Here is a 21,810-nt window from a genome sequence, read left to right on the forward strand (position 1 = left end):
ATTCTAATCATAAATTAATTATATGAATATGATAAATTTACTAGGTCGACAGTTGATATCATACATGTTAACAATTGCACCCGGATAATCTCTACTTTATTTACTGAAGTAAAAAATTATGATATTTACAGATTTAATATATTGATATATAATGAGGGTGGGAATTTTTGGACAATTTACCGTTAATTTTAAATGGACTCTCAACCACCTATTGTTTTCAGTAACTAATAATATAGTCATTAAAAAAAATAATATTCTAATTAAATACAGGATTAATTAGCCATCAAAGATTGGCCCAGCTCATTGAGAAAACCGAATAATAATGATAGAATAAATAAATAAAAATTCATTACCAGAAGCAATACACAAGTTTATTGTACATCCTTGCATAAATTTAAGGCTCCAATGCACTGAAACGAACTATTTATGGCAAAAACAGCAACACCATGGTGTTTGATTTATTACAGTGCCTCAAGAAATTAGGGTTTCATCCTTTGTGAATTAACACAATTTTGTAGGTATTGACAGAAATAGCATGCTCACGAACATGCGAAAATTCTGAAAAGATGAACAGGAGCAGCAGCGCAGTTGGAGTTATTTCCGCCTCCCCTTGACTGTCCGGGAGATGATCATCGCATTTCGTCTTCGAGGTTGCGGAATCCAATGCTAAGATCATCGTACAGTTTGTTGAATTTTGCCACAAGAGCTTCCTCACCTTCGGCAGGATCTTCAAATTTTTGGGACCTAAGGCAAAAACATAGTTGGGCCTTCAATTGCTAAGATCTGGAAACTTGTGTGAAAGTTTACCACTTACACTAGTCGATAGAAAAGGTCGCCCAACCGATGCTTGATGACAGTGTAAGTGATTTTTTGGCCATCAGAACCTGCTCCTCTCTCCACCGCCTGAAAATTTAATGAAAAACAAAGCTTCAGGGAATCTAAAACGTGAACTTCTGCCATTGAAACTCTTGTAATGCCAGTGAAATTGCGGGAAAAAAAGGCAAATGGATGATCATCACACAACTTAAATTGAATATCAAGTGACAACTTAGTTTAGTCTCAAATAAGAATGCAAGACAACGAAATCAGTTTGCCATGAATTATTAAAAATAGTAGAATAGGGTAGGGGACTACCTGGTTTGCCAGAGTATTAAAATGGATAATGTTACGCATCATCCAAACTGATTTGTAGAAGGGGCAAAATTTGTCATATCTATTGCAGAAGTTGGGGATTGGTTAGCTTGAGGTAAAGAAAAAACAAAATTTGTCATATCTCAACTGATTATGTCAAATACAACTTACGGAGTAAATGCATTCTGGGCGAGATAATCTTCACGCAGAAGCTTTGCAGTCTCCAACGTAATCTTGTCAGTTTCTGCTAATGCATCTTTACCAACTAGCTGCAGCACCAGAAGCCAAAAAATCAAAATAACTTTTTCCATATGCTGGTCTATTTGTGGCAGAATGTATTATGTTACGCAGATTAGTAAAAAAAAGCAGCTCCATAAATCAATAGAGGCTTAAAAATGTCAGGCATTCAATCAAATTCCACAACTATGTAAAAAGTTCCACAAATACATCATTTTGAGTCGTTGATATATGCTGAAAAGAATTACCTGCACAATTTCATTGAGATCATCTTCTCTCTGTAGCACCTCTCGAGCCTTGGTCCTAATGTCGATAAAATCTTGATCAAATTTCTCATAGAAAGACTCCAAGGCCTGCAATACAAGTGAGGAATTGGGGTGTCTTGATATTGCTTCAACAGAATTTTTGTCACATTTGCATTACATAAAGAAACTTCAAGTCTAGTAATTTTCAAAACTCTAACAGTAAGAGACGAACCTTTGAGTACTTGGAATATGAAATAAGCCAATTCACTGATGGAAAATGCTTCCTCTGGGCAAGTTTCTTATCAAGACCCCAAAAGACCTGGATAGAATAAAGAGCATGGCATCAATGGTACTTGGAAGGATAATAGGTACTCAATGTCAATGGAAAACATGAAAATAAAAAACTTTCATACCTGAACAATACCAAGGGTAGCAGACGTAACTGGATCGGAGAAGTCACCTCCTGGAGGGGAAACAGCACCAACAATTGTGACACTTCCAGTTCGGTCTGGCCCACCCAGACATTTCACTTTACCAGCACGTTCATAGAAGGAAGCTAATCGTGCAGCAAGATAGGCAGGATAACCACTGTCAGCTGGCATTTCAGCCTGAGAAAGAAGAGGTTAGAAAATTAAATAGGAAACGTATTACAAGTAGAAATCAATTTCGGAACAGTGGTTTTCACAAGAGAGAGCACATTGGCATTTGGACTCAATCTCCTCTGTTTTAAAACAACAAACATCTGTTGCTATGCATCAGTTGCCTTAACCAGTTTTTTTGTATTTGTTAATCATAACACACAATAAATTTGGAAGAAAGGTAGTTGTGATCCAAAAGTTTTACTTTAATGTAAAAATGGAGGGATAATAAGTTCAGATTCTAGAATAATTTCCTATTAATAATTGTTAAGGCTAAGATTGGGTAAATTTCCATACTGTAAAGTTTCCATTAGGGTCCAATTACTTGGATGGAAGAAACATCGGAAAGGAGGAAAGGTGTCAAAATAATGTCAATAAATGCTGAAGCTCCCTATGTAATTTTGTAATCCTTTTCTTCCTTTCCCTCATATCTTCTATCCCAGTAATGAGAACCTTTAAGGTAATTACAAAAAGCTTAAATAATTTATGTACAAGGAAATAAAGAAAAATTACCAGTCGTCCTGAAATCTCACGCAAAGCTTCTGCCCAACGGGAAGTAGAATCAGCCATCATACTAACATTGTAGCCCATATCTCGGAAATATTCTGCTATTGTGATGCCTGAGGAATTCCAGGTTGGTACACATTACCTTAGAATAGCTGAAAAAACTTGCCAACAGAAGGCAACATGCATGGTGCAAAATTATAGAATCCATTTTGATTTTTCACAATATAAGAGATAGAAAGAATATTTTTTAATATTATTTTTCATCATCAAGTTACTAATCATAAGCACGGTGACATGTTGGAAGGTTTGCCTGTGTGATGGCAGAACTACCACTGGACACATATCATCAATTAAGGATGACCCTTAGGCATTGATAGAGACATTAACCCTTACCTAGGGTTGATTGTGATACCCAGATAGTCACATTTAATGAGTTGTGTGGTTATTGTGATACCCAGATTAATCACATTTAATGAGTTGTATGCTAATGAAGGGGATTAAGGAACTTAAATGCATGAACTAACAATAACTTGGGCTTAAAAGATTATGAGACAGTGATTGATTCTATCAAGTTAACAGATTAGTTGTATCATCTAAGTGAACTGTGACAATTTTATACAAATGAGAAGCAAAAGAAGTTTGAGCCCTAATGTATCAGGGGAAACTCACTGCTAGAACTCTAGAAAAATACACTTCGGGATCAAAAGAATGAATCCACATGAGATTCGCCTTGAAGGAAAAAATATTAGTTTTTATTGTGCAAGTGGAGTACAGATTCCTATTTCAGATAAAATCTATACAATTATGGCAGTCAGAATATTGATGATAACAATGATCTACTTGAGTCAGGATTAATGCTATTATGTTCAGCATATTTCAGTTCCAGTAAGTTCACTTGAGAATAATGATAAGAAGAATATTTGATTTCAACTCAAGATGCATTCAGTCAACCTAACTATGTTTAGGCAGATTCTCAAGAAGACCAAGTTCCTGACTAGAATGTATATATGGCAACTAAAAGATGGAATAAGGAAATACTATAACTATTAAAAAGGTCTGATATCCTCATGTAGAACTAATAATCTACCACAATTGACTTCCAAACAGTTATTGACATCTTCAATTTCATTTCTTTTACTATAAGTCCACCAAATACTAGAAAATTCTAAATAGTTATATTCACCATATAACAGTATATACTTCTAGATTCTAATCTCTTTCCATGTGATCTATCTAGTGGAAATTTTAGACCATTCAAAGACAATTGGCAATGTTGATTACTTATCACATATGAATAAGGTGATAAACAGATTCAGTTCTTGAGATGAGGAAGAGCATAATAAACAGCTGCATAGGCAACAGACAAATTGAGGGGCATCTTAATCTTAGCCAAATTGAATTTTGAATATCTTATATTACCTGTATATATGGAGGCTTCACGAGCAGCCACAGGCATGTTGGAAGTGTTTGCTACAAGTGTTGTCCTCTTCATCACAGACTCTTCACGACCATCTGGTAAAGTCATTGTCAGTTGTGGGAAATCCATAAGCACCTGGAGATTGTTGTATGTGGAGTCAGGTAAATATTATGATATCAAGTATAGTACAAGGACATCGGTAACAAACCTCAGCCATTTCATTCCCTCTCTCTCCACATCCAACATAAACCACTGTGTCAGAATTAGAGTACTGCAGAAGTTGATAAATATGAGATCAAAATTACATAAGAGAAACAAATTACTGTTTCAAACATAATTACCTTTGAGAGTGCCTGGCTGATGACTGTTTTTCCACAACCAAAGGCACCAGGTATAGCACAGGTGCCTCCAAGAACAGAAGGAAAGAGAGCATCTAGTACACGCTGGGAAAAAAACACAACTTAGCGTGATAGGTACAAGAAAGATAGAACAATCCATTGTGGTAACAACATACTAAATAAAAGCATAACATAATCCATAGAGGAAGCAATAAGCTCTTCATGGGTTGATATGTTACCTGTCCAGTTAATAGAGGAGTATCGGCGGCAAGCTTTGCTGAAACTGGCCTTGGAGTACGTACAGGCCAAGTCTACAGAAGAAAAAAGTAAGAAAAAAAAATTCTGCTTTCAGGAAAACAGAGATTGGAACAAAAATTAAAGTGTTATTAACCTGGAGCATAGTGAATTTCTTGTTAACTCCCTGAAACTCCAGCTCCAGAACTATATCCTGTATGTACGGTGGTAATTAGAAGAAAGAATACAACAGAAGAAGTAACATAAGTTGATTGATAAATGAACAGGCATATGTAGACAAATTCATGGTCACTAACATTCAGATTGTATTGACCAGCTGGGGCAATATAATTTATTTTTCCCATCGAACCAGGAGGAAGAGCAACATGATGCTTCATTAGTGTATTCTCAAAGACAGTCTGCATGTTATAGTGAACATTAGGAGACTGAGAATCTAAAAAAACACACAAATAGCTAGTCAATTTGTCCAAATTGCCGGTAACTTACTGCATATAAGTCTCCTCCAGTCAGATTATCTCCAACACCTGAAAGAAGAGGAATAACAGATCAAGCTAAAAACAACCAAGATACTTGAAATAAGATGATAAACAAAGCAATTTTTGACATGGGCGGATTATTGGTTTCCATCTAACTACCTAATTTCCCAGGCTCAAATTCCCACAACATATCTTTGTCCAAGGCAGGGACAGAAACACCTCGAGGGATATAGACATCACCAGATTTTATAGCAATAGTCTTTAGTGGCCTCTGTAATTAGGAAGGAACATAAAGTATATTAGGGAAAAAGTACACACACATGATAATGACAGAGCTCTATGAATCAATATGGTAACCAAGAACCTGAATCTTTTCATATGTAAGAATAGAAAATCACCACAAATTTGAAACCTCTAAGAAAATAGAGGCAACTATCAAATGATGCTTATGAAATTTAATTGAACAACTGGGAAATATAAGTGGCAATCAGACAACACTTGTCATATCCAGCCACAGTTAGATAATGGACAAAATGCATCTTTAAGTGTATAGACAAATCACTGCAAGCAACAGTACTGAAAGTTTTATCCATTCTACAACCTGAATTCCATCAAAAATGTTTCCCAAGATTCCAGGTCCTAACTCGACTGAGAGAGGCTGCAAGATAGAAATAACCCAGAGGTAAACTCAAAGAATATTCGTACACATTCTTAATAGTCAAAAAAAAAAAAAAAAAGACTCATCACCTTTCTAGTACGCAAAACAGGGTCATTGACCATCAAACCAGCAGTTTCTTCATAAACTGAAATTCAATATCAATAAGAGAGAGATAACATCTACTATATCCGATGAAACAGAATATTATATGAAAGAGGCAAAGGGAATAGAAAGTTGAATATAAATAAATAAATAAATAAATACCCTGGATAGTAGCTGAATCACCCTCCAAACGAATAATCTCCCCAATAAGATTATCATGACCAACACGAACAAGTTCATACATGGCAGCACCACCCATGCCATCAGCCACAACAACTGGCCCAGAAACCTGAAATTTTACATATGTGAGAAGACAAAAAAAAAAATCCATCCCTAGTTCTCTATGATTTCACTTGTTTCAGAAGAAAACCACAGACAGACATCCATTTAAGACCTCCTCTGAAATATAGAAGAACATATCACTAACAGTAAACAAGTGGATGAGCAAATATGAGATATCCAGGTGAAGATATTAATTTCAGTTTAAAAAAAATCAAGTAGGTAAACCCAGTTACAATTAGTCTTGACAATAGGCTAGTTTGGAAGATGGACCAAGATTCCTCGTTTGGATGAAACATGAACTTAGCTTTGGTATACAACTCAAATGAATATTTGGAGTTTCAACAAGACTGGACTTGGAGATTATGCAATGGAAGTATCATTCACCTACATCCAGTCATCCAAAACTTGAAAACAATTTTTAAAAGAATGAAAAGCGTCGATGATTAAATTAGAAGTAGAAACATATCAGATTGAAGTATAACAGCTCCACTTACACATTGAGTAAGACTTGAGTATTCCCTGTGGTTGACAAAAGTGCTATCCATATTGACAAACCATAGGAAAGATTTCAACGCCATAGAGCTGATCAATATTTACTAGAGATTTCAGTTTCATCTCAGCCTTGAGCAATGTATTTGCCAAAACAAATGTGATTGTAGTGACAGACACAAATTCAGATGTAGAATCAAATATAACCAACCATTTACTTGACCAAGGCATTATATGCATATGATCACTACACCTGAACTGATATTCTATTTCACTCTTATAGAGAAAAATAACATAAAGCAATACTTAATAACATAATACATGATATGAATGATACATAATAGAATTACCAAAATCAGATCAACACTTGATCGAATCATATTCTTAAAACTATGTTCATATCTATTAGATTATTAATAAATAAAAAATCATATTTATTAATACAAAAATAATAAATAGTATAATCAATCGTATAAACATATTTATTAGTATAGATTACTAACTAACACTAGAATATTAACATATTATTTTAATGAATTTGTATTATTGTTGGATACCCAAAATTGCAGGGATACATCTAAATCTTAGTTTCTATCTAAAGGAGAGTTTTAGGCTCAACAGAGGCTATTAGGTATTGATCAATCAACAATAAACACTCTTGATCATACGGTGAGACAAAGGAAAAAGACATTGGCGAGGTGCTGATACTAGCAGTAGTGGCAATAAGGTTGAATTAGTGATCAGCAATTTTATGGTCAATCTTGAGTTGTAACAAGACTGAGCACTTTAAAGCAGCAACGGATCAGTGAGAAGTTGTCTCTCTCTCCTCCATGAGCTTGCCAGAATTAAAGCTAGTATCACTGAGAAATCTGCTCAATCAGTTTAGATATCCAAAATTCACCTAATTTGACAATTGATACCGTTTAGTTAGCTACATTCAATTTCTAGTAAAATCTAACTCGTTTCTAGCTAATTTCTTTGAATTTACCTTTTTCAAACTTTTTTATAAGAAGCCTGATTTTTCAAGCAAGATTGGATCATTCAATGCAGATACTTAGCCAACTCAAGCAATATGCATCAATATCTGATGATTTTGATTTTTGACAACAATATTCCCTGATGTAAATCTCAGATTTTCATCTCTAGACTTTTATATCACATCTTAAATTAGGTTTCATATTTGAGTGTAATAATAGTCACCTTTCAATTAGAATATGGGTAGATCATTTATCTTGGAAATTCAAGCTATTAGGATTTTTTTTACTTCCTTGTTATGGGTGGCTCAGAATTCCTAATTGTCTGCTCACGTCATATTGTCCTCAATGATGTCCTAACTCTCTATAAAAACTGAACCATGTTTGCTATTCCATTCTAACTATCCTGAGGCTTACCCTACCTCCAATTCTGCTTCTACAAAGCCAGCTAAGGGAACTTAGTTGTGATCTATTTCCTAATCTTGGTCTGAATTTTCAAATGGATTAGCCATTCCCTCTTCACATGTGGATGAGCACACCAGACTAGAGCAATTTTGGCCCAAACCTAACATGTAAATTGACAAGTATATATTGCAGAAACAAGTACGATTTGTACACAGGGCCTTGTGTATCGTATGCGCCAAACTTATTGGTTGAAAACTTATCATGATTCACGAAAACTCCAACCACTGGGGGAAGGATTAATCTGTGCATAAATTCTTAACAAGGACTACTATCTGATCCCTCTTCTATCCAGACCATATCCTATCACAAAAGCTCCAACTATTAGGAAAAGGATCAATCTGTGCATTTAGATTCTTAACAAGGACTACTATCTGACTCCCTGTCCGTGCCATATCATATCCTATCGCGAAAGCTCCAACTAGGAAAACGATCAATCTGTGCATTAAGATTTATGGCAAAGACTACTATCCAACTCCTAGTCCATCCTATGTACTACGGCATAGAAAATCGACTAAAAAAAATCTAAGAATCAAAAGAAAAGGGAAAAAACCAAAAAGCAAAAGCAAAAGAAACCCCGAAAAGATGCAGAGACCAGACTCGGTAGAATCACACACAACTTTTTAAAGGAAGTGAACTCGAGCGATGCCACAAATCGATCACCTTTCGGACGTATCCATACTCGCTCTCCTTCTCGGAGTCCTCGAACGTGGTCAGGCGATCGCCGTAAGCCATCACGGCGGAATCGATGAAGTGCGAATCGAGAGAGGAATCAGATCTGGAGATGGCGATGCGAACTGAGACAGACAGACAGACCGAGCTTGAGAAAAGAGAGAGAAGACCTAAAACACCGGACGTGCCCCAGATGACAGACCCCAACACTGGCAGTTTATGGACGGAAACTGAGTAGAATATTACCCGTTTTGTGATTGGCTTTGATCAGGTGGGACCCACTAATAAAGCAGTGAAGATAGATTCTTGAGTAAAGAATGGGGGATGAATAACAAGCGCGCTCGAGGCCTGGCTCTGAAACAGGGCTGGCGGAGAAGATCCGATAATATCATCCGATCCGATTTGAAGTTAAATTTTGTGTCGAATATTTGTTTTTGTGGTTTAATTATTTTTAAATCATGTAAATTTATATTTCAGAGAGTATTTATTTTATTTTTGAAAAAAGGAAAGTAGAAATTAAGGTTCGCCGCGGCTATCGGCATTCACGGAGATAGAAGATATGATTTTTCCTGCACAGACGGTTGGCTTTCAACCTCCGCTAAAAATATTCTCCACCAAAAATATCCCCACAGATATGAAACCTAGATGATCGGTTTCAAGGAGTTATGCATCGCTTAGCATGATGCCTTGGTTGTAAAATTATGGTCCTGGGATTATGATGTTATAATAGGATATTCAATTTATCATTCAGCTATTCATAGTTTGAACCTTAGTTATGATGTATTTATAGAAATTTTTTCTCTAAATGGAAGATATAACTAAAGGATGATGAGCTTCTGTGCTGGCCGTCGTGTGTATTTCCTGATTTATCTTGACGACCAGTGAAAAATTTTCATAGGACCAAATCGATTATTCTAAAGATAAACAATGACATTAACTGGGATTATCATTTTTTTTTCCTTATTATAAAACTATGGGCAAAAAAAAAATAAGGTACAGAATATTGAAGAGACTATGAAAGTTGTGAAAATTGAGTAGAGGTTCCAGTGGATGTTGATAATGGTTTTTACATGGTTAATACATAGTTAAGTTTGAATTGGAAGCCGATAAAGCGAAAGTCGATGGATGGTTTTTGATCACTATCTCACAGTGACCAACTGAAACTTGGAGTTTGTGTCTCCCTAAGCGACCGTTGATCACCTTGGTATGGATTCACTTCCAGTTATTAAACTTAGTTGATTATGATGAAAGTTTTTTTTTGTTCTTGTTGGTGTAATTTTTCTTAGATCAAAGTTAAATGAATTGATTAAATTTGAGTTGACTCAAATTTAAATTTTGATATTTGAGTTTTGATGTTTGATAATATATAGAGATTACTAGTGCAATTATCTATATGAGAGATTGATGGTCAAAGTTTGATCAAAAGATAAGTAGATTAAGATTGACCGGATACTTGACCAGAAATGTCCTAACTTGAGGTTAGGCAAGGGCAAGTCCAATAGGAAAATTGGTAGAAGATAAAAATCTAAATAGGTCAGTGGTGAACGGACACTTGATGTGAAAGTCTTAGTGAGTGAAACCAAGTAAATTGGGAAGTCCCAATAAGTGAAGTCGGGAAGTTGAGAAAGTCCTGGTGAGTGAAGTCATGCAGCTGGAAAGTCCTGGTGAGTGAAGTCGGGTAGTTGGAAAGTACTAGTGAGTGAAGTCAGGCAGTTGGAAAATCTTGGTGAGTGAAGTCAGGTGAAAACCCTAGGTGAGTGAAGCCATGCATATGGAAATCTAGGTGGGTCAAGGTTGACCGAACACCTGGTATATGAAAAGTCCTAGTGAGTGAAGTTGGGCAGATGAAAATCCTGGTGAGTGAAGCTAAGTGGAAAAATCATAATGAATGAAGCTAAGTGATGAAAACTCTTGGTGAGTAAAGTTAGACAGTGGAAATCTAGGTGGGACAAAGGATTAACTGAATATTTGGTGAGTGGAAGTCTAAGTGTGTCATGAAAGATCAGACACTTGACACGAGACGATAAGTCCAAGTGGGTCAAAGAATTGACCGAACATTTGACACGAGGAGAAAAGTCCAAGTGGGTCAAAGGATTGACCGAACACTTGGTGGAGAAGTCCTAACAAGTCACAATTGACCTGATGTTAGGCAATGAGGAGTTCTAACATATCACAATTGATTGGATATTGGGCAAGGAACCTTAAGACCCAGGTTTAGGAGCTAGGATTGCAAAATCAATCGGGAGAATTGATTTAGCATATCTTAAGGGATTAAGCTGCTTAATCGTTTAAGTCTCAAAATCACGAAAATGGAAGGGTGCTAAATCGCTTAGGGTAAGCGATTCAACGGACCTTAAGCTATTGAGGTAATCTCTTAAGGAACCTTGTGTTCGAAACAGAAGCTGGGATAAGCGATTAAGCATGAAAGCTTAATCACTTATGGCGTTTCTCATAATCAACCAGAAGCGAGCGGAATCGATCAAGCAAATCGATTCCGCCCTTCTTAAGCGATTAGGATGATCACTTAGACCCTTTCTGTGAAGAAACAGAAAGGTTGGTAAGCGATTAAGTAAGGTTGCTTAATCGTTTACGACACTTAGAAATCAAACAGAAAGGGGTGTAATCGATTACGCCCTATTTAAGTGATCTGGGATAATCACTTAAGGTTCAAAAATATAGTCGTTCTGAGCAGGTTGCAGAAGTGGTAATCGCTTAGAAATCCTTAAGCGATTAAGGCTCCCGAAGAGCCTTAGAAAAAGGGTCGACGCGAGCACTATTTCAGTAGTTACACCAACCTCCTCTCCTCTTTCCTCGCCAATTCTTAGAAGTTTGGGAGACAAAGTGTTATTGCATTTTTCACCTTCAAAAGGCATTTAAAGTAAGAAAAGCTCAAGGTATTCAAGGTTCAAAGTGTTAAGTCATTTTCGATTTGTATTTACATTTGTTTCCTTATTTCGACTTGTATTTCTTGTTCTTAAGTTGTATGAGGTTTCTCTACCTTTGGATTATTTTGAGAAAGAGTGTTGACATAGTGGAGAGTGTGTTCAACTCTGTGTTTACATAGAGTGTGCTCAAGTCTGGATCCTTGAATTAGCCACCACTTCTTGATGTAGAGACTAAGTAAATCCTTGTGTTAGCATTAGTGGAGCTTCGCTTCATGTTTTCTGTTGCAAATCATCATCGACGAAGTGAGAAGAGCTATTCACCCCCTCCCTCCTCTAACTTCCCGAGTTCCCAACATTCTCTTGGCTCTGGCTTCGACTGTTGGAAAGCCCATCAAAGTGGGCATAGTGTCAAAAGGTAAATACGCTCTCTCCCAGCACCCCCGCCAACCCATAATAGGGCCAACATGGAGGAGCTAAATCACTGATGGCTATTAGCCTTTGGAATAATGACTAGCACATAAGAGAGACATTTACCTTGGCTTTACCGAGATTCGAACCCCAGATCTCATGGTAGCAACATCTCATGCGCTAACCACTAGACCGTCCCGAGGGGACTCCCATCAAAGTGGACATGGCGGCAAAAGGCGAATACGCTCGCCCCAGCAGCCTCGCCAACCAGTCCCAGGGCCAATACGGAAGAGGTAAATCATGGGTTGTTATTAACCTTTGGAACAATGACTAGCACATAAGGGAGACATTTATCTCGGATTTGCCAAGATTCGAACCCCAGACCTCATGATGGCAACACCTCATGTACTAGACACTAGACCGTCCCAAGGAGACAACCCATTAAAGTGGACAAGTGGCAAAAAGGCGAAATTGCTCGCCCCCAGCACCCCTGTCGCACCCGACCCCAGGCCATCACGAGGGAGGTAAATCACAGTAGTCGAGAGGGCAAGTGGTGGTGGGGTGAGTTGCACAGAATCTGGGGATTTACGCCCCGATAGCCTTGTGGTTCGACCCCGCGACCTCATGTAGCAAGCATGTCACCACTTACCATCTCGGATGACCCGTGGGGTAGCCCATCAAAGTGGACATGATGGCAAAAGGTGAATACGCTCACCCTCAGCGCCCAGCCAACCCGTCCTAAGGTCAACATGAAGGAGGTAAATCACGGGCGACTATTAGCCTTTGGAATATTGACTAGCACATAAAAGAGACATTTACCTCGGCTTTGTCGAGATTCGAACCCCAGACCTCATGATGGCAACACCTCATGCGCTAGCCACTAGACCCATCTGAGGGGACTCCCATCAAAGTGGACATGGTGGTAAAAGACGAATACGCTCGCCCCCAGCGCCCCTGCCAACCCGTCCCAGGGCCAACACGGAAGAGGTAAATAGAGTGAGAGAGATTTACAAGAATATGTGTAGCTATTGATCTCACTAAGTCTATGGTGAGGAAGGTATGACTCCCATCAAAGTGGGCATGGTGACAAAAGGCGAATACGCTCGCCCCCAGCACCCCCGCTAATCCGTCCTAGGGCCAACACGGAGGAGGAAAATCACGAACGGCTACTAGCCTTTGGAATAGTGACTAGCACATAAGGTAGACATTTATCTCGACTTTGTCGAGATTCGAACCCCATACCTCATGGTAGCAACACCTCATGCGCTAGCCACTAGACCCATCCGAGGAGACCCCATCAAAGTGGGCATTGGGCAATAAGGCGATAACGCTCGCCCCCAGTGCCCCCGTCGTACCTTGCCCAAAGTCATCACGAGGGAGGTTAATCACGGTAACCAGAGAAGCTAGTGCGTAGTGGGAAGAGGGACAGGGGACCAGGGATTTACACCCTGCCTACCCTGCGATTCGAACTGAATACATTAAGGGTGGAGAGTGAGAGAGATTTACAAGAATATGTGTAGAGATTGATCTCACTAAGTCTATGGTGAGGAAGGTATGGCTGAAGGGTCATTGGTACAAAGTACAATATACTAGTCTTCATCTCATTTGTATGGGTGTGGGTGCAATGATCATCTGCCCGATAACTTTTTGGTGAAAAAAATCACCATCGAAGGAGATGGAGAAAGTCCCAAAGATGACTAACTTGTCGGTTGCTGGTGAACGAGATAAGGAAGTTGCTACAAACGTGGAGATAAATCCGGGATTGGAGGCTACCTTAACTGGCTTGCATAAGGAGGAGGAAGAGATTCATGAGTGGATGATAGTTACTCGAAAAAACACTCAACTTTAAATGGGAAGGATAAAAAAAGGTACCGTACTATCAAGAGGGAACAAATATGAGGAGCTTTAAAAAATTGCCAATTTGACGTTGCATGATTATGTGAAGGAATCCCATGATCTTCTCAAGCAAGTTAATAAGTCAATATGTTCTAATTATGCTGGCCCACAAGTTGTTACTAGGGACTCGAAAAATTAGAACATAATGAAAAAGAGGAGACATGATATAGGATCTTCCTTGGTGGGTCAATTAGTAGCTAATGTAGCTAAGACACATGATTCTCAAGAAAATTTTCATGTGCCTCTTAGTACTAGGGCCCTTTCTCAGGATGGACCCACAAAAATAAAGGATGGGATTGTTAATCCTCCTCATGTACAACAATAGGTGATCGTTCTCAAAAATTAGGAAGGGAACAGATAACTGTCTCAACCTGTTGTTCATTGGTCAATTCATAACCGACAGCTTTTAAGTCCTGAATCATATTACCCATCTCCCTTAGATGTTGGGCCATGGTAATATTTGACTGTTTTTTATAGCTAACAAACTTAATTGTTGGCTGATAAAGCTTACTGAGACTTACTACATTATATTTCTCTCTAAGGGTTGCCTAGACAGCATGAGCGATGGTAATGGCTCATACTCAAATACAGGTATCCACCATTGAACTAATCAATATTTCCTTAGCAGTGGAGTCCTTCCTTTTCCATGCCTTATAGGCATTAGGGTCACATTTGTGTTGTGTTATAGAACAATCAGCCGGTTCTTCCATGAATTGATTTACAACCTCTAGAACTTCTTATTCCTTAAGAACGTACTGTATTTTAAGGCGCCAGATTTTATAGTTATCTCCATATAATTTCCCTCCTTTATTAAGTTCAATTATGATGTTCTTAGTTGTTATAATCTACCATAAATACACATTATTTATTATATCAGTGTAATTTATATGCATGCAATTAATTATTGACTCAGTGTAAATTAGAATTGGTTTACAAAATCAAGTGATAAGTATGTTTCCACTCATCATTTGTATGTGACATTTCAATTGACATTGATCAATTATATTACATGCATCATATCAAATGAACTAATCATTAAATAAACTAATTATATATATGAACTAATCATAAATAAGATGAACTAATCATTTTCACATGAACTAATCATTGAATATGAACGAATAAGAAAATATGAACTAATCATAAGCAAGTCAGTTAACACATAACACAACTATTTTTTTTCATAGAATATAACACTATTTGTATAAAATAACAGTTTCTACTACAATATTTTTTTAAAAAATAAGATGAGCTAAAATTATTTGTACAAAACACTAATAACAAATATAAGCTAGCATCACTCCCACTAGAAAATATACTAGTGCAGTGGGCAATACTATCCCGTTCATGTCGGACTCGACGATGGTAAGATCAGCCTCAAAATCATCCTTCAGATCTATTTCTAGATCTTCCACACACTCTTTCAGATTCTTCTTTGATTTTTCAGGATCTATCTTTAGATCCTCTACGGGATCCATTTCTAGATCTTCCTTAAATTCTTGGAGGTTCATTTCTGGATCCTCTTCAAATTCTTCAAGGTTCATTTATGGATCCTCCTAAGATTCTGCGGGATTCATTTTTTTTGGATCTAGATTCTCTTCAGATTCTTCATGATCCTATTCCAATTAAAGCAACTCCCTGCACATCTCTGAATATGAGATGCGCCCTTCAAAATGATCCCATAATTGGTGTGTTATACCACTGAGATGTTCCAACTGTTGGACCTCTTGGTGACCGGCTAGAAGGGGGGTTGAATAGTCCAGCACAATATAAAACCAAAATACCCTTCTCGGACTTTCAAAGTCAACTTGCGTAAATTAAATAAAGAAAGTAACAAAAAAAATGAAGCTCACGGATTTGAGTTGGTTTCAATTGGGGAGGTTGTTAATCCAAGGAATGGATCACACTAAGTATCTCCTTCAGGTGGAGAAATCTTTTACAGCAGTGAAAGCACAGAAATGAGAAGCTACACTAAAAGAAGAGTGCACAAGTGTTGTTACATTGATTGCTTAATTGATTGAAAAGCTTCTGGATCAAGGCTGTATTTAGAGCCTTGGTCGGGGCGCCTGGAGGGTTCCAGGCGCTTGGAGGGTTCTAGGCGCCTGGAAGGGGATAAAATTTTATCCCATTCACAACGGATCACGGTCAAATGTGATCTGGTCAAAAGTCGCATTCCGGGCGTTCGAACCCTAAAAGTCAACTTTGTTGACTTTTGTGGTCCGGGCAATCTGCTCCGGTTCTGCTCGCCTCAGTCCAGATCTTCCACTCTGCTCGCTTGGGTGATTTCGACCAACCGAAATAAGACTCACCCTAACCTAATTTCGGCCTTCTGGAGCAACCTTCCGCTCCGGCTTCTCGTCCCTCAGAAACGTCGCGCGCTTCCTTCTCGTCTGCCTACGTACTCTTCTGCAGCACCTCGTCCCTCGGACGCACTGAGCCCGTCGGCTCTCTCCCGTGTCGTCCTTCTCGCTAGCTGCGTCTTTTGCTCTACTTCTTGTGTTCCTAAGCTCCTACACACTTAGACACAATGTTAAAACACCACAGGACATTACCTAACTTGGTTGATCATATCAAAACAACCTTGAGTTTCCAACAATCTCCTCATTTTTGATGTGAACAACCCAAGTTAAGGTAGGGTAAAGAGACATATAGTTAAAATAATAAAATTAGCAATAAAGTGAAAAGAATAAAAAAAATTGAGTCTACTCCACCTAGATTTAATCTTTTCATTCTCCCCCTTTGATCATATAAAAATGGGGTACAAAAAAAATCTAAGGGTAGAAAATTTTTTAGATAACTTTATCAAATTTTAAAAACTTTGAAAATTTTGTAAAAATTTCTAAGTAAAAACTTTCAAGCAAAAAGATATTTTTGATTAACTATTGAAAAAATTATTTTTTGAGAAATTTTTTCTAAGTTTTTTTTATAAGCAAAAAAATATTTTTGAGAATTTCCAAAAAAAATTCAAGCTGAAAAATATTCTAAGAAAAAAATCTAAGTTAAACATTTTTGCAAAATATTTTTGAGACATTTTCAAGTAAGAAAAATATTTAAATTTTTTTTTAAAGCCTTAACTAATCCTAATTTAATGTTTTATCAGTTAGTTAATTAAATATTTTATTTCAATATTTTGGCTTCCATAATGTGGCGAGGCACTATACCTTCTTGGTTATTAGCTCATCAACCACTTCTAGACAAAGTCTCATATATAAATTAAATGTTTAATTTTCTCGCTGAAAGCGCTAAATCGAAATTAAGGTTCAAGTTAAACAAGACTTTATAACCCAATATAGGTTCCATCCAACTGGATTAATTAGATATTTCTTAGGGACATATTTCTTTGAAATATTTATAATTTGTCCCTTGTGATATCTAAAATATCAATTTAGATTATTGAATTTTCTAAAACTTGTATTAGATGAGCATGCAAGATTTTTTAAGTTATTTATTTCTAAAAGCAAATTATAATTTTTTTAATTTTACTTTGTCAAACTCTTCTAACGGGTAAGATTTAACTAAAATTGATTTTAAAATTTTAATCTCTTTTTATAATTTACAGTAAACTTTAGTTAATATTTTAACAAACTTAAATAATTTATCGGGAGGAAGATATCGTACCTGACTTACCTTGTCGATCTCATATCTATCGCTCTGCCTGAACTGCTGCTTTCTTCCGACGTAGCTCCCTCTTCATTGATGCTCTCGATGTTCATTTCGAACGAGCTTAAATCGTAGTCCTCGTCTTGATGACTTGCCATTAATGCAAGTCCAGAGAAGGCCTCGATTTCCAATTCGGACGATGTATCGTCCCATGTCGCTTTTAGTGTCTTGAACCTTTTTGTTTGGATAGGCTTCTTTCCTTTGTCCTTGTTCCTTAGCTTGGGGCAATTGTCTTTGACGTGCCCTTCTTCGTTGCAGTGGTAGCACCTGATTGTCCTTTTCTTTCTATTCTACGGATGGTTAGTTTTACTTGAATTAAACAACTTTTTAAAGCGTCTTACCATCATTACCATTTCCTCGTCGTCAATAGAAGATTCTAAATCATGTTCATCTCTCGCTGCCTTGATGGCGATGTTGTGCTTCGGCTCCTTCGTACCTGCACATCTCGATTCATGCACTTCAAACGTAGAAAATAATTCTGCTAAGGTAATATTTTCTAAGTCCTTAGAGATATAAAAAGCATCTACTAGTGAAGTCCATTTCGTATTCCTTGGGAATGCATTTAACCCGTACCTTAGTGAATCTCAGTTACTTATCTTTTCTCTAAGATTCGATAGTCCGGTGATGAGTTCCTTAATTCTCGAGTGAAGATGCACAATTCTTTTGTCTTCTTCAAGCCGTAGGTTGGTTAGCTGGTTGCGAAGTAAGTCTCATCTCGTGAGCTTAGCTTCGGACGCCCCTTCGTGTAGCTCAAAGAACTTCTCCTAAAGCTCCTTTACTGAATCGTAGTTGTTGATCCGGTTGACTTCTTGTGGCGGAAGGACGCTCAGCAGATGGAACTCTGCTTTGTCGTTTGCCACATAGTCGGCCTGCTCCTTTTTTGTCCACTAGTATTTTTCCTTACCTTTTAGTGCTATAAAATTGAATTCCATTATTAGAAGTAAATCGAAATCAATTTAAAAAAAAAAATACCTGCATTCGCTTTTTCCAGCTAGCGAACTCTCCCTCGAACTTTGGCGGGTATATGCTTGGTCCGACCATCGTCTTTGCTTCAATCAACGGTTAGTCCTCTTGAAGCATCCTTGCTCTGATACCACTTGTTGGACCCCTTGGTGGCTGGCTAGAAGGGGGGTTGAATAGCCCCACACAATATAAAATCAAAATACCCTTCTCGGACTTTCAAAGTCAACTTACGTAAATTAAATAAAGTAACAAAAAAAAACGAGGCTCACGGATTTGACTTGGTTTCAACCGGAGAGGTTGTTAATCCAAGGAATGGATCACACTAAGTATCTCCTTCAGGTGGAGAAGCATCTTACAGCAGTGAAAGCACAGAAATGAGAAGCTACACTAAAAGAAGAGCGCACAAGTGTTGTTACAGTGATTTCTTAATTGATTGAAAAGCTTCTGGACCAAGACTGTATTTATAGCCTTGGTCGGGGCGCCTGGAGGGTTCCAGACGCCTGGAGGGTTCCAGACGCCTGGAAGGGGATAAAATTTTATCCCCTTCGCAACGAATCATGGTTAAACGTGATCTGATCAAAAGTCGCATTCCGGGCATCCAGACCCTCAAAGTCAACTTTGTTGACTTTTTGCGGTTCGGGCTCTCTGCTCCGGTTCTGCTCGTCTCAGTCCAGATCTTTCGCTCCGCTTGCTTGGGTGATTTCGGCCAACCGAAATAAGGCTTACCCGAACCCAATTTAAGTCTTCTCAAGCAACCTTCCGCTCCGGCTTCTCGTCCCTTAGAAACGTCGCACGCTTCCTTCTCGTCCGTCCACGTACTCTTCCACAGCACCTCGTCTCTCGGACACACCAAGCCCATCGGCTCTCTCCCATGCCGTCCTTCTTGCTAGCTGCGTCTTTTGCTTGACTTCTTGTGTTCTTAAGCTCCTGCACACTTAGACATAAGGTTAAAATACCACATGACCTAACCTAACTTGGTTGATCACATCAAAACAACCTTGGAGTTCCAACAATCTCTAGATCCTCTACAGGATCCTTTTATAGATTCTCCTCAAATTCTTCAAGGTCCATTTCTGGATCATTTTCAAATTCTTCATGGTCTATTTCTGGATCCTCCTAAGATTCTGCAGGATCCATTTCTTCGAGATCTAGATTCTCTTCAGATTCTTCAGGATCCTATTCCAATTAAAGCAACTCCCTACACATCTCTGAATATGAGATGCACCCTTCAAAATGATCCCATAATTGGTGTGATATACCACTGAGATGTTCCAACAGTGACTGAGCTATAACCCATCTTCTATCTTTGTTTAGGATTGAATACTCTTCTCGCTCGAGTTTCCAGAATATACGATCGAGCCGACCAATAAGCCATTTGACTCCATGATGCGGGTCATATTCTAGCTCCTTGATTTCCTCCCAAAGCTCAAGTTATCGTTCATAGCGACTAGTCATCATGTATATTGTTCATGATATTTAGAATTGAAAATAATATTATCAGTACAAAACTGACAAACTAGTAATAAAATCAATCAAATACAATACTCACTAAAACAAATATATACACAAAATACATAAGCAAATAAGAAAAATAAGTATTCTTTATTTGGGGAGTTTTAGTTGACTGACACATTGGATCTGTTGACCAGCTCCTACATTCGATCTATTTTCCAATCAAAACAAATCTAGTTGAACAGGGATGTCTTATATATGTTTGTTCTAGTTTATATCTAACCCATTCATCAAATATTGCCTATTAGAACGAATCCAGTTTAATTTGATTAGCTCAACTCATGTAATCAAACTACCCAAATTAATTTAATAATATAGTGATTTGGTTAAACCAACTAATGGTTTGAATCAGATCTAGGTATTTTTAAATCAAACTGGTATAGTTAAACTAACCAATGGTTTGAACTAGATTGAGATCTTCTTGGACCAACCTAATCTGATATGGTCTATTTCAGATGAATTAGATCAGTTCATATTAGACCATTAGGTAGTCATGCAAATCCAAACTAATTGAAAAATTAAAACATAAAGTTTAATTTTCAATTAATTAAAAAAACTTTCTAAAAAAAATTAAGAATCACTATGTTTTATTACTGTGCAAGTGAAAATCAAATCTTTTCACTTTGTTTTTGATTTAATCGATTAAAATTTTATTTTTTCAATCGATTGATTTAATCGATTAAAAAATATGACAAAATTACTATGCCATCAAAATACTATAGCATCTTCGTCTTCATCGTTATGAACATCGCCTATCACTGACCTTTCTGTTGGACCCCGTGATAGTTTTGATGTGATCAACCAAGTTAGTTAGGTCCTGCATTTTGTCTGACCCCTATGTCTGAGTGTGTAGGAACTTAGGAGCACAGGAAGTCGAGCGGAAGACGCAGCTAGCGAGAAGGACGGCACGGGAAGGGAGCCGACGGGCTCGGTGCGTCCGAAGGACGAGAGAGCTACGGAAGAGTACTCCAGTGGAGCGAGAAGAACGTGTGCGGCGTTCGAGGGACGAGAAGCCGGACGGAAGCCTGCTCGAGGAGAAGGCCGGGAATTGGGTTCGGATGAGCCCTATTCCGGTGGGCCGCAATCACCCAAGGAGCCGAACCGGAGCAAGTCAACTGGAGTTGACTTGTCAACGGTTCGGTCGACCGAACCTATTGATCGGTCGACCGAAGCTTTCATTAACCAAAGCCAACCGCAGCAGACACGTCGAATGCCACGTCAGAAGCAGACACGTCGAATGCCAACTCAATCTTTTAAATTTATCAAGTCTCTTTCTAGAGGGTTAGATCAATTAAAAAAAGAGAATGCTGAACTAAAGTTGAACCTATCAAGAGCATGCCCATTAGAAATGTATGATCATCTAAAATCAGAAAATGATAATTTAAAATTAGAAATTGAAAAATTAAAAACTGACACATGCTTAAATAGATTTCCAAAATCAAAAGTTAGAATTTATGGAAAATTGAATTGGTACATTAAACAACATCAGGGTCAACTTAGGAAAATTCCTAAAAGTTATATACCCTCTATGTTTTTAAAGAATCCCGTAGGAAGGAACCTTTACTGGGTTCCAAAATCTGTACTTGATTAATTTTACAGTGAT

General features: G+C 37.8%; 1 protein-coding gene across 1 annotated transcript; it reads right to left on the reverse strand.

Moving 5' to 3' along the window:
* Positions 1-320: 320 nt before the first annotated feature.
* Positions 321-9,073, reverse strand: LOC121982469 (V-type proton ATPase catalytic subunit A-like). Its single transcript, XM_042535549.1, has 20 exons — positions 8,875-9,073; positions 6,167-6,293; positions 5,992-6,047; positions 5,846-5,902; positions 5,404-5,515; positions 5,255-5,292; positions 5,065-5,166; positions 4,905-4,961; positions 4,753-4,824; positions 4,517-4,618; positions 4,384-4,446; positions 4,178-4,310; positions 2,765-2,871; positions 2,027-2,221; positions 1,846-1,932; positions 1,617-1,721; positions 1,303-1,400; positions 1,135-1,213; positions 815-903; positions 321-744 (listed from the first exon to the last, which is right to left on the reverse strand). Exons 1-20 carry the CDS (start codon positions 8,944-8,946, stop codon positions 630-632), a joined length of 1,866 nt encoding a protein of 621 aa, XP_042391483.1. The 5' UTR covers positions 8,947-9,073; the 3' UTR covers positions 321-629.
* Positions 9,074-21,810: the final 12,737 nt, after the last annotated feature.

This window comes from Zingiber officinale, chromosome 5A (genome assembly GCF_018446385.1).
Source record: "Zingiber officinale cultivar Zhangliang chromosome 5A, Zo_v1.1, whole genome shotgun sequence".
In the NCBI taxonomy this organism is placed as follows: domain Eukaryota; kingdom Viridiplantae; phylum Streptophyta; class Magnoliopsida; order Zingiberales; family Zingiberaceae; genus Zingiber; species Zingiber officinale.